This window comes from Euprymna scolopes, chromosome 4 (assembly GCF_053919585.1).
Source record: "Euprymna scolopes isolate OS-2025 chromosome 4, ASM5391958v1, whole genome shotgun sequence".
Lineage (NCBI taxonomy): Eukaryota > Metazoa > Mollusca > Cephalopoda > Sepiida > Sepiolidae > Euprymna > Euprymna scolopes.
Window position 1 is genome coordinate 156047320 of NC_136485.1, and position 13496 is coordinate 156060815.

General features: G+C 32.0%; 1 protein-coding gene across 1 annotated transcript in view; it reads right to left on the reverse strand.

Moving 5' to 3' along the window:
- Positions 1–5581: 5581 nt before the first annotated feature.
- LOC145269771 (uncharacterized) overlaps positions 5582–13496 on the reverse strand; it is a 95199-nt gene continuing 87284 nt past the window's right edge. Inside the window, exon 12 of the mRNA XM_080125496.1 lies at positions 5582–7484. Coding sequence (XP_079981622.1) covers positions 7271–7484 — 214 coding nt within the window. The 3' untranslated portion in view covers positions 5582–7270. The remainder of the gene's footprint in view (positions 7485–13496) is intronic.

Here is a 13496-nt window from a genome sequence, read left to right on the forward strand (position 1 = left end):
TTTTTCATGGTCCTGGATATGACCTTAAACTATATCCAGTGGTGAGGCCCCAGCTTGCGGGATTCGGGGAGTGTGGAGCCACCCTTTAATTGCCATTGCTTCCAGATCCACTCTGACCCGGAGTAGTAGTACCTGTCAGGGTCCCAACTATGGGTTAAATAGAAACCGATTTGAAAACAACAAATATATTCTATTAAAAAATTGTTCTTCAAAATCACTGGATTCGGCATTAAATAACCTGAAAAGGGTTGATATGCCGTAAAACAAAAACAACCAACCAGATTTGTTTTTTTAATCGGATTTTTTCGATTACTGATACTTATCAGAGGCATTCCGATACAAGACCTAAGTACACTTCCAGACGTATAAAATATAGTTGTGTGAAAGTTTTAAAAAATCAGCAGAGCCATTTCGGAATCACACACAAAGAAACCTTTATATATAAGTAGAGATTTGTCTATTCTAGGAAATGTAGAAACTTTTCATCTCGTAGTTAGGTTTTTTTTTTTTAATATCATGGTTGTATCTTATTAGTGTTAATTATTATTTAATATCATGGTTGTATCTTATTAGTGTTAATTATTATTTAATATCATGGTTGTATCTTATTAGTGTTAATTATTACTAAATATCATGGTTGTATCTTATTAGTGTTGTCCGTGTGTTACACAACTATCACCTACTGATTTATTTCCTCTGATGATCACAGACATTTTCCAGCTTTTTGTTCAATAGCAGTTGGATTGCCTGAAAAAATGGTTTGGTGTTGAGACACCATCATTGATGATGTAACCTGTCACTACTCTTCAACGTATTCTAGGAATAAACAAATAAATCAATCTTCATAGAAAATTCTGTTCTTAGATAACAAAGTATTGTTTAAAAAATAAATTCTTTGGTTTCAATGAATAATTTAAATGTTAAAAAAAGTTGTATTCAAATTAAAGAAACATTACCTGCGTTTGAAGCATTGCATATATTTTGAAATTAAGAATTACGTACATAAATATGTTTGGAAGGCTAAAAGCAACACATTTTGTTCTTTTTTTTTATATAAACAAATAAATAAATATGTTTATATAAACAAATGAATAAATGTTTATATAAATAAACATGTTTATATAAATAAATGTTTATATAAACAAATAAATAAACATGTTTATATAAATAAATATGTTTATATAAATAAATTAAAATTTATATAAACAAATAAATATGTTTATATAAATAAATAAATATGTTTATATAAATACATAAATGTTTATATAAATAAATGTTTATATGAATAAATAAATATTTATATAAATAAATGTTTATATAAATAAATATTTATATAAATAAATATGTTTATATAAATAAATGTTTATATAAATATATGTTTATATAAAAATAAATGTTTATATAAATGAATAAATATGTTTATATAAATGAATAAATGTTTATATAAATAAATAAATGTTTATATAAACAAATAAATGTTTATATAAATAAATGTTTATATAAACAAATAAATGTTTATATAAATAAATGTTTATATAAATAAATGTTTATATAAACATTTATTTGTTTATATAAATAAATAAATGTTTATATAAACAAATAAATTTCTTTATATCCCCAAAAAAACAAACCAAAAAAAAAGGTGTTGTTTTTAGCCTTCCAAACGTATTCATTTATATATGTAATTCTTAATTTGTACACAAATATTTGTTTAAAGCCATGTAATATGCTAATCATGTTTTAAAATTAATTTGGTTTTACAGAATATATCTTTTACAGTTATATAATGCATAAACAATTAATTGAGCACAAGTAACTATTTTACTCATAGCTGGAGGGAAACTGGTGGTCCATACCTTTCCAAGCAGTATTCATACATAATTATATCTAACAGATCTGATAGAATTGAATTTGTTCATTGTACTCATTACACAAACTATGATTCGTGGGCGGATAAACTTACATATCTCTTGATAAAAGTACTTTTTTTTTGTTACAAATATTTTCATATGCTTCGTTCTACCTTCCTGCAATATATCGTTTACCAATCACCTCACTTTCTAAGCTGAAATACCTTTCACACGTTTCCCCACTAACGCAAACAAACATAAAAACATAAATACATGTAATAATAAAAAAAATTAAAATATTAATACTGACCCTACATTATGAGGTTTAAAGAAATTACAATAGATTTGAAACAGAATTATAAAAACAAAAATTTGATCACAAATCCATTAAAATTTCTGTGGACCCTCTTTTGTTTGCAACCGTATCCATATGCACGTTTGAACTAAAGTTGAACACATATCAAAGGAAGGGGAATATCCCCAAAATATCAAACCACATGGAATTTCCATCCGATCACTGATACAAGAAAAAAGAATATAATACAATGTTATAAAAGTATACAGTGAGCTTCAGAAATTAAGGATTAGTATAAAAAAAAGTGAAATATAATTGAACAAATCATATATATATATATATATATATATTTATTATTTTTTCAAGGTTAAACTGTTACCTATGGTTGCTACAAACAGCCATCTGTTTCAGTCAATGAGACTTCATAACAACCCTGAACCATTCAACGCTATAGAAAAAAAAAAAAAAAGACATTTTTTTTTTTTCTATAGCGTCGAATGGTTCAGGGTTGCCTGACAAAGCCTCATTGACTGAAACAGATGGCTGTTTGTAACTGTTTACCCTTGAAAAAATAATTTAAAAAAATATATTTTGCTCTTGTTATCGAACACGATCTAACCTTGTTGTATTCATTAGTCTCCACTTTTGAATATCCCAAGCTTGAATTTAATATATATATATAAGGTGTCCCAAAATGATTTGGCATGCTTGTTGATAAAAAAAAAAAAAATTTTTTTTTTTTTTAAATGTACATATAATGCTGTTTTATTTCACACAGTCTTAAACATTAAATCGGTCAAATGTTTCCCATTATTGCTAACACACGATTGTAGACATCTACGAAAGTTTTCCATAACAGCAGCAATTTCAGAATGAATAGCTCGTTTTAATTCTTCAAGATATCGAGAGTGGGGGCTGAATACATTTGACTTCAAAACCCCAACAAGATATAATCACAGGGTTTAGATCAGATGTTACTGTCAGGCTACAACGCAAAGAAATCAAATGATTCGGGAACATTTCCTTAAAAATATGCATAAATACAGATATAAATGAATTTTAACCTAATTAAAATAAAATGTCATTCTATGTACATTTAAAAAAATGAAAAAATATTTTCTTTATTTAATCGCTATTTAATTTTTTTTTTTATCTACAAATGTGTCATCATTTTGGCACACCATATGTGTGTGTGTGTGTGTGTATATATATATATATATATATATATATATATATATATATATATATATATATATATTAAAAAGGTCTGCACAAATTATTTCCCCATTGTATGCCTTAATTTGCTGCAGTTTGTGTTTGTCCACCTCTGCATCATTGTATTGCCTTCAACAAATTACCATTATATAAAAATGTTTTGTTGTTCATTTAAGTCTTACACATGAAGTTTAGATTCTCAAAATAAAAATAAAGGTAAAAAGTCATTTTGAGAATCTCTAATTGAGTCAAGTTTGTACCTTATGAGAAATTGAGGTGTTAATTTACGTTAATGAGAATGAATACTGTGATAGATTTGTCATTTTCATGGAAACATCAACTGCTATTAATGTGAAAGTGTAATAAAAACAGTGGTAGTTTACTATAGTCAGGGTTGACTTGAAGGTTCCCTTTTTATTGGCTACTACATCAAAATGTAGGGAAGGGCACCATTGCTTTCCTTGATTTTCATTTTGTAAATCCGTTTTTTTTTAAGTTTTGATATGACTCGTCCAAGAATAGAACCCTAGTTTACTGACCCATTAGCAAACACTGTAACCATTATGCCAAATGGGTCAGATAGAGTATCATATAAACAAATTATTGTATTCAAATAATTCAACTAAAGTTGCTGTTTTAGCCATAGCTTATGAGAAATAGTGCTTTCATAAGTTTCCCAATGGTGTCATTGAGTAAAACGACCACAATTGGAGTCAAACTCAGCACATACAATTCCATACACCACAATGTGTCCCTAATGATGCTGGCCTTCACAGAGCAGAGAGGGAGAAAATAACAAAATACCAAGGACTTATGTACGACATGAAAAGAAACATGAATCTTAAGAAGGTATCAATCATTCCGGTCATTATAGGAGCAACCAGGCTAATGAAAAAGAATTTCAAAAACTATCTGGCGAATATACCCTGTGAACCAAGTGCAAAAGAAACACAAACAATAGCACTTAAAGGGACGGTTAGAATCTTAAAAAGATCTCTCGGTTGGAGTAACTAAACTAATGGGAGAGTGTTTGGCATCCGGTAGAATGCCTCATCCCCAGGAAAAACAAAGTGATAAGAAAATTAAAACAAAAGTGAGAAGCAAGTTTCCATTCACACATTCACCCCACCCCAGCTTTTCTATTACTATTTTTAGTCAAAGATATCACACACAGCATCCTCATACTTCTTGTTTGTATTAGAGGTTAATACTTGAATGGATTAGAGGTTAATACTTGAGTGGATTAGAGAGAATAAAGCTAACATCTTTCTTTGTTTAACACTATGAGAATGGAAAAATTAAACCGACTCAATAAAAATCTCAAACACAATAACAAATTTTACATACAAGATACTGGCATGTCTAATTGACCATCAAGCCACTAATACAGCTAAGGACTTGCATCAAAGCTACTCCTAATGGCATACACATTAAGTTAGGGTGCTTGTGCATTATAACTGGATATAAAAACAAAATGCATTTAAAATAAAAACACTGTTACGTACTAATGTGTCATGTCGAAATTGGCAAAAGTTCCAAAAATTATTAAGAACAAGATCTGCTAAAACTATTTTTTCAGAAAAAATATTGCTATTATTGATCAGCCATTTTCTAATTTGCAATCTACAAGTTAATTGAAATCAAGGGAGATAAGTCAATTTGTCAGATAAAAAATAAGTTTTATTTTTTTCTTGTAATTATTTTTCTACGCATTTTTCTACTTGTAATTTTTGGAATATTTACTAATTTCGACATGATAAATAATTATGTAATAGTGTTTATACTAAAAATGCATTTTCTAATATCTAATTATAATGCACCTAAGTTATTCTAGCCTTAACCAGAAAAAATTATTCCAATTCCATTTTAGATCCTTTATTTTAGATTTTCCCATATACATGTACATTTTTTGTATAAATAAGAAAAAAAATTGTTTCTGCTCGTACGAGTCTTAAAATAGTCGTCTTAATTTATGATGAAAAATTGATAGAAAAATAAAAAATGGCATTAAAAAAATGTTTTAACATTCATACAAACTGGATTATCACATAACCATTTCTTTGTAAATACAAAGTGCCAAAACTTAAGTCTGTAACCATCTTTTGAAATTAAAAAAAAAAGGTTATTTTTCAATACAATAGGTATTTTTTGTGGCATAAATTATCTCCATGTGTTTGGAGTATGCATGATAATTTACCCAAGAATGTAAAAACAGTGATTATTATCCTTTTAAAACAAAAGTTTATTGATGTTGTTAAAAAGAAGGGCACAAATTATCACCATGAAAAACACTCAAATCAACAATGAGAATTTATTGTTCCAGCAAAAGTCATTAAAATATAAGGCATTAAAAATAAGTCATTAAAAATAAGTCATTAAAATATAAGGCATTAAAAATAAGGAGTTAGCATGGGACAATCTGATAAGGGCATAAGATATTTATACAAGAAGGTACAGAATTCATCTTTCTTTTAATAAAATGTATTTGAAATATGAAAAAAAAAATTTTTTTGAATAAACTCGGAAGGAGAATACTCATTAAAGGCTTTTACATTAAAAATTAGTTACTAAACAACATAGGAGTTAGTAGTTGTTTGTATTATTACAAGTATTTTCGAATATGACTAATTCTTTATAAATAATTATGAGAAGAATAGATATTAGTTTATTTCAATAAGTACCAATTTTGTGTGTTAATTATTCAAAAGAAATTGAAAAGGTATGTCGTTATATCAAACTTATCATGGAAAAAAAAAAGTTAAATGGTTATTTATACCCAATAAGAGAAAAGTACATTATTCATAATTTTGTACTTCTCAACATTTGCAGAAGTTTTATTCTCACTTTATGCTCTGCTATTGCATCTCTGTATCTTTTGTAAAACTTGATAACGATTTACTTATATACACTTTTAATTTGCAGGAACCATAGAATTTGTTTGGTTAGTGAAAGAAAATAAGTTTTAATAAATACTTGTGCGAATGACAAATCTAAATATTATTAGTTGTAACCACAACCTTTTCTATAAGAGATCCTCTCTATCTCTATCTACCTGGATCTCTACCTGCTTTGTTTATATGTATATTTGCCTCTCCCTGTTACTCTGTATTAGTGTCCGATTATATAAATACCATTTTATAACCATTTCTCACTCTTAATTCTTAAAATTAAATGGAAACAGCAACAAAGAAAGATAATATGAAATAACTTTATACCTAAAAGGTAGGCTGGACACAACCTTATTTGCTGAAAGGTAATAAACAGGATAATTACAAATACAGAGGGTGGCTGTGGTTACGTAGATATTGATGTGGACTGACAACTTGGGCGAACCAGGTTCAAATCCAGTTAATTCCACAGCACCATTTTCACTAGTGGATGTTGGCAAACTTCATGTGGTCTCTTGTGTAACTACCAGATTCTATAAAGAACAAGGGAAACCAATCTGAAGAACAGAATTAAGCAGGTTTTAAAAGTCGATCCATACTGATTCATATAAAAACATTTGTGTATTACTTTCCTTAAATCCAAAGCATGATGCCATAACCCTTCACTGATATGGTTTGATTTGATAGATTTTTAAATGTTAAGCGTTTTTGTTGGGCTTTTTTGAAAGCATAATCATCTTTGCTAAACATGAGAAAATAACCTTAAAAACGAATGCTCTAACAGGAAGAGTTTTTTTTGTTTTTTTTTGTTTTAGAATCGATAGAAATTCATCGTAAAAAAGTTAATCTTGTCTCCAAAGTTAGAAAATGTAAATTATTTTACAAAAAAAAAAAAAAAAAAAAAAAAAAAAAATTAAAAATGTTACTTCTGTTAGTTCGGAAACAAAAAAAAAAAAAAATATTCACTGGAACTAATTGTAAGTAACAAAATATCACAATCATCATCATCATCTCGACAGCAGCTAAATTCTGCATTTAAGCCATGGGATGATATCTGAAAGTTCATTCCACATGTCTGTTGATAATGATAATAAAAATCCAAGTCCGAATCGATCTTCATCACAGTCTAGGTTTTCGGGCGGAACCGATTTAGGCTTAAAGTACCATTCTCCAGACAACATTTTTGTCCCCTCTTTTAAACGTGGAAAAGCAGAATCACTGTCTGTGGTATTTTGCCTGAAAGAGAAAAGACTTTGATTATAAAAGGGTTATTTTATTTATTTATTCTTTTTAATACAAATAGAAAAAACAAAAGTAATGTCTTTGAATGAAACATTATTAAAAGTATTGTCAATTGTGCAGTATAGTTAACAAGAAAAAAAAGTGTAAAAAAAAAAAAAAATTGTTATCATTTACTTTTATACTTATCTGTATAATTTTCATGTGATTTTACTGACTGTAAGATTTATAATCTACTAGCCGAGGTGCCTGGTGTTGTCTGGGTGTTTGGAGGTGTAAAAAAAAAAAAAAAAAGTGGTAGGAGACAGGCAGGATCGAACCCGTGATGCAAAGGCGGAAAAGAAAGTGAAAGAAAACCTGACGTCTTACCGCTGCTCCATGACGCGACCGGAAGTGTAAAGCATTTGAATTTAACGTAGTTAATCTAAAAGATGACTTGCACAAAGGACGTTTTTAATGTGGGGGAAAAGCAGCTCCCCCCCCCAAAAAAGGGGGCATGCTGGCAGTATCTAAATAAATAGTAATTGTCTCAGTATAAAGGGTTTCTCCAACATTGACCAATGACTAATTACAAAGCAGATACTACCAGGGCAAAGATTGGGAGTTAGCAGTTGCATTCAATTAGTTTCGCTTTATTTATATGAAAGACTCAAAATTAGGGATTTTTTTTAAACTCGATCAAAAAAAAAAAAAGATAGAGACGATGTCTGTTTGCAATTTTTTTTAGATATTACGATCTAGGAAGTATAAGAAAACCTCTTCCAGAATCTAACCGACGCGAGACGCCCCACCGGAAAAGCCTTTCATGGACATACACAAATGCGCGTGCCCATTTTGCCTTTTATATATTAGACTAGCGAGGGGTACCCAGCGTTGCCCGGGTGTTTGGAGGTCTGTGTGAAAACTCGGGGGGGGGGGGGTAAAATTAAAAAAAAATGTTTTGGTAGGTAAGTATGAGGATCGAACCAGAACCCTTGAGGCAAAGTTGTGAATTAAAGTGTGAAAAAAAATCTGCGACGTTAACCATTGCCCCACCGCGAGATGCGTTTGAAAACACGTTTGAATTTATTTAATTACTTAAATTAGCAGGTGCACGTTTAAATGACTTAATGAGGTCAACTTTTGACTGCGGGGTGGCATTTCATTTAGTGCGGGAATGCTTCCCCCCCCCCAAGACGTTGGGGGTAGGGAGAAACATTATAGGAAAAGGCCTAACCTACATGCGGCGAGCGAAAACTGTTGAATATTTATCTTCTCGAAGTCGAGCAAATTAAATAGACAGGCAAGCTCCATTGTTAAATCTGAGATATTACGATTTACATATGACATAAAAAGTTTTAAAAAGTTGTGAACCGACTGACCGCTTCTCTGAAAAAAGCCTTTCTTGGACATACACAAAAAGCGAACATACATTTTCGCTTCTATATATATAGACTAGTAGAGGTGTGCGGCATTGCCCAGGTATTTGTCAGTGTAAAAGAAAAAGTTTAAGAGGTAAGTAGGTTCAAACCCGAATCCTTGAGGTGAAGGCAGAAAAAAAAAAAGAAAAAAGCGTGATGACTTACCTCAATGCTACGAAGGCAATGGAATGAGAGTGGATAAAATTAAACGATTAAAAAGTTATGTGACAGGTGCGTGAATTTAATGAGGTCAAACATTATGCCATAGGGGAAATGAAATCCCATAGTTAACTTTGGCTGCGAGGCAGTTGCATTCGTTTTGTTTTGTTTCCCCAAATTGTTGGGAGAAAACTAGCTCCCCATAAAAAAGGGGAGTGTCCAAATGAGTAGCAATTGTCTGATATGACGGTTTTCACCGCATTGATCAAAGCTGATTTGCTTTGCTGGAAGGCCGGGAAATTAGCTTCGCTCTATCTGTTTCATTTTATTTATACTAAAAAGCCAAACAAACACGCGACACAACGAAATAGTGCGAATTTTATAAAAGTCAATCAAAATAAATCTAGACACAATGTTCCTTCGCAAATCATAGATATTATCTAGGGGGTATATAAAAAGTTCTAAGACATAGTAACCCCCCGAAGAACCCCCACAAAAAAAGCCTTTGCTGGACATACAAAAATGCACGCGCCACTTTTGGCTTTTATATATATATAGACTAGTGGGGGTACCCGTCGCTGCTCGGGTGTTTGGGGGGGGGTGTATGTAGGAGAGGGTGACCCTGCTTTAATATTATAAAAAAATACATGATGTTAAGAAAAATTGGAAAAACCAAAACAAAGCAGAACAGCAAACAAACGTTAAAAAAAAAAAAAAAAAAAAAAAAAAAAAGGTGTAAAAGAGAAAAAAAAGTTTAGGTAGGAAGACGGGCTCGAACCTGAAGCATCGAGGCTAAGGCGAAAAAAACAATGCCCGACACGTACGCCAAAGAGACATACAACTGAGAATGGATAAAATTAAAGCTTTAAAAACACTTGCAGGTGGTTTTAAACTAACGTCAATTTTCTAGGTCAAATATGACGTCATTGTCGTAGTAGCAGGAGCAGAGAAAACGAAGGAACGATTTTTTCGGCACCCCTCTCTGTACAAAACTGATGATGTTAGGGTGAAGGAATTAATGTTTTTGGCCAATTTTTCGATATTTGTCGGGCGAAGGTTGGAACTTTATAATGATACCTATCTGGCGAAAATTTGTGACCCATGTCGAAAGCTTTTGTGAGACATACAAACACACATACAAACATTTTCGCTTTTATATATATAGACTTGCGAGGGGTACCCGGCGTTACCCGAGTGTTTTTCGGGGTATGTGAAAAAAAAACCGAAAATGTGAAAAAAAAAAAACGAAGCCTTCACGACGCGCAGTTGGAAAATAGTAAAGTGTGAAAAAAAAAACAGGTGCGCGTTTTTGATTGACGTGACGGCGATAGGTATTCAGCAGTCAGAATTTTGTGCAGGACAGTTTTTAATGAGGTCAATAAATCGGTTTGTTTGTTTTCAAAAACCCGCTCCCCCGTCTGATATGACGAAGTCGACAAACATTCACTGGCTCTGGGCTTGTTTCGAGTTTCGCTTTTTTTTATACCAAAAACCGAATGTAACTCGTGCCAATGCGGAAAATGTGGAATAATTAACGTTTGAAAGTCAATAAAATTAAATAGACAGGCGAGCTCTGTGGGTAACTCTGAGATATTACAATTTATAGATGATATAAAAAGTTTTATGAAGTTGTGAACCGAGCAAGCGCTTCTCTGAAAGAAGCCTTTCGTGGACATTGAGGAAAAGCGTACATATATACACACATACATTTTCGCTTTTATATATATATATATAGATGTATTTGTTTTTGTCACTTTTACTAAGCCAATCACGCATGGCTGCTATCACAGGTAACAATTTGAAGGCGAGATGAGGGTTTGATCATGAATTTCAGGTTTAAAAGATAATAATTAGAAGAAAACAACTATTCTTGGACTTAGGCTCTACGAACTCTTCTTTTTTTTTTTTCAAATTATTTTTTTACTATCTTTTAAGCTTAATATTCATGACCAAGTCCCCACAAAATTGTTAGCCTTAATAGTAACGACATCCGATTGGTTAAGTAAAAATGATAACAAATACATAGATAATAAATTTTACAATCAGAAAAAACACAGGGAAACTTATGCAGACAAGTGGAAAAGTAAATGTTCTTTCATTTGGTAACAGTTATTTGTAGTCTATTTGTTTTGTTTTTTTTCTGTATTTCTTTATTTTTTTCTTGTTAACTACACTACACAATTACCAAAGTATTTGTCTAAAGGTGAATACACACATTGAATGAGGAAACCAAGTAAAAATGTTGTAAAACCGTTGATAGGTACAAAAACGAGATTATTTATATTTCTTGTCAACAATCTCCATTATGTAGATAGAATTTGACTAAATCTCTATAATCTTTTAGTATAGACATTATGGTAAGCATTACTAATGTTCACATAAATTATTTTGAAGGAAATGCAGTTGAAAAATTAGGCAAAAACAATTTAGGGTACTTCTTCATTATAATAGCAAAATCTGACAATCCAAAAATTTATTTTTCATTAAAAAACAATGACATCTACTTACTTACTTATGTCAATTTCAACTAAAAGCAATGCTGCCTACCATATTGCTATGTCGTAATTAGTTAAATATTATTGGAATATTACATAAAACAAGTATATTCCCAAAATTCAACGAAAAACGATTCCACCATGTTTCCTGGTAACGTGTGATGTAAACACAAGGGAAATAACTAATTTTTCTCGAATTTGCACAAAATTAAAAAAAGTTTTCAGAAATTAATTACCTCCCCTGCTATTATGCTTGCTGCTCAGTTTATTACTGTTTTTTTTCCATAATTAATTTTCTACCTTAACATGTCTCATAATTTCTTGATATTTTCATTACTATAACATGACAATTAATTAGATATCACTAATTTTATTTGAAATTCAATATTTTGAATTTCGCTATTATAACGAACAACCCAATTTAGTTTGGTTCACCAACTCATTTGGGAGGTATTTGCATTAAAAAAAATTACACATTTAATAGAAGATACCAAACTGCTAGATCTACAGCAGACGTGCTTAGTGTTATATCTCATAGGATTAGCAAATCTCTCGATGGAGGCTTCCTCTCTAGGGCAATTGCTTGACATATCAAAGGCCTTTGATAGAGTATGGCATAAAGGTCTACTTCACAAGATCTCCAGCTATGGTATAGCTGGAAATGTCTTCTCAATCATTAAATCATTTCTCTCTGATAGGTTCTTAAGAGCAGTTGTTGATGGGCAGAAATCAGAAGCTCTCAGTATTAATGCTGGAGTCCCTCAGGGGTCCATCCTGGGCCTAACTCTCTTCCTGATCTATATTAATGATCTTCCAAATCACATTCTTACATCATTCGTAGACATTTATGCTGATGACGCTACTATCTATGGTAACACATCTAAGACAGTAAATGACCAAGTTCTCTCTGATTCTCTCTCCTCTGATCTTGAGCACATGGTACAATGGGGAAAGAGGTGGCTGGTTACTTTTAATGCATCTAAAACCAAGCTTCTATCTCTACATCATCTATGCTCTGATGCCCATTTGGCATCAATTGAAATGAATGGCTCTCGTCTTGGGGAAGCTTCATGTTTTGACAAGCTTCTGGGCTTGACCTTTACTTCCGGTCTGAAATGGAAAACGTATATAAAATCCATTGCCAAGGTCACTGGAAAAATGGTGGGTTGGTTGATTGGTTGTTTTTGTTTTACAGCATATCAACCCTTTTCGGGTTATTTAATACCGAATCCAAACATTTTGAAGAAACATTTTTTAATAGAATATATTTGTTGTTTTCACGTCGGTTTCTATTTAACCCATAGTTGGGACCCTAACAGGTACTACCACTCCGGGTCAGAGTGGATCTGGGAGCAATGGTAATTAAAGGGTGGCTCCACACTCCCCAAAGCCCACAAGCTGGGGCCTCACCACTGGATATAGTTGAAGGTCATATCCAGGACCCCCATTGAGGGACTTTTACCCTCTGCAGGGGGGCAGTCGGCGTATTCTAATGCCCCACCGACAGGGCCGAAAAATGGTGGGATCCTTCTACCACTCCAATAGATATCTCACTGCTGATGCAATTCTCTACCTATATAAAAGCCAGGTACATCCAATGATGGAGTACTGTTGCCACATCTGGGCAGGAGCTGCTGGAAGCAGCTTATCCTGCCTTGACTGAGTTCAAAATAGATTTTGTAGCCTAGTTGCGGATGCCCTTTTCACTTCCTTGCAACCTCTTTCGCACAGAAAAGAGGTTGCTAGCCTGTCTCCGCTTTATCGTTATTTTCATGGCAAGTGCTCATCTGAGCTTCAATCTATGGTCCCCTCTCGCCAAACTTTTCACGAAAAACACTCGTCTAACCAAAACCACTATCAATAATTTCCTGCACTTTATCTGTGCCGAAAACTAAATGCAGATTCCATGAACAAAGCTTCTTTCTTAGAACTGCACACCTGTGGAACTCTCTTCC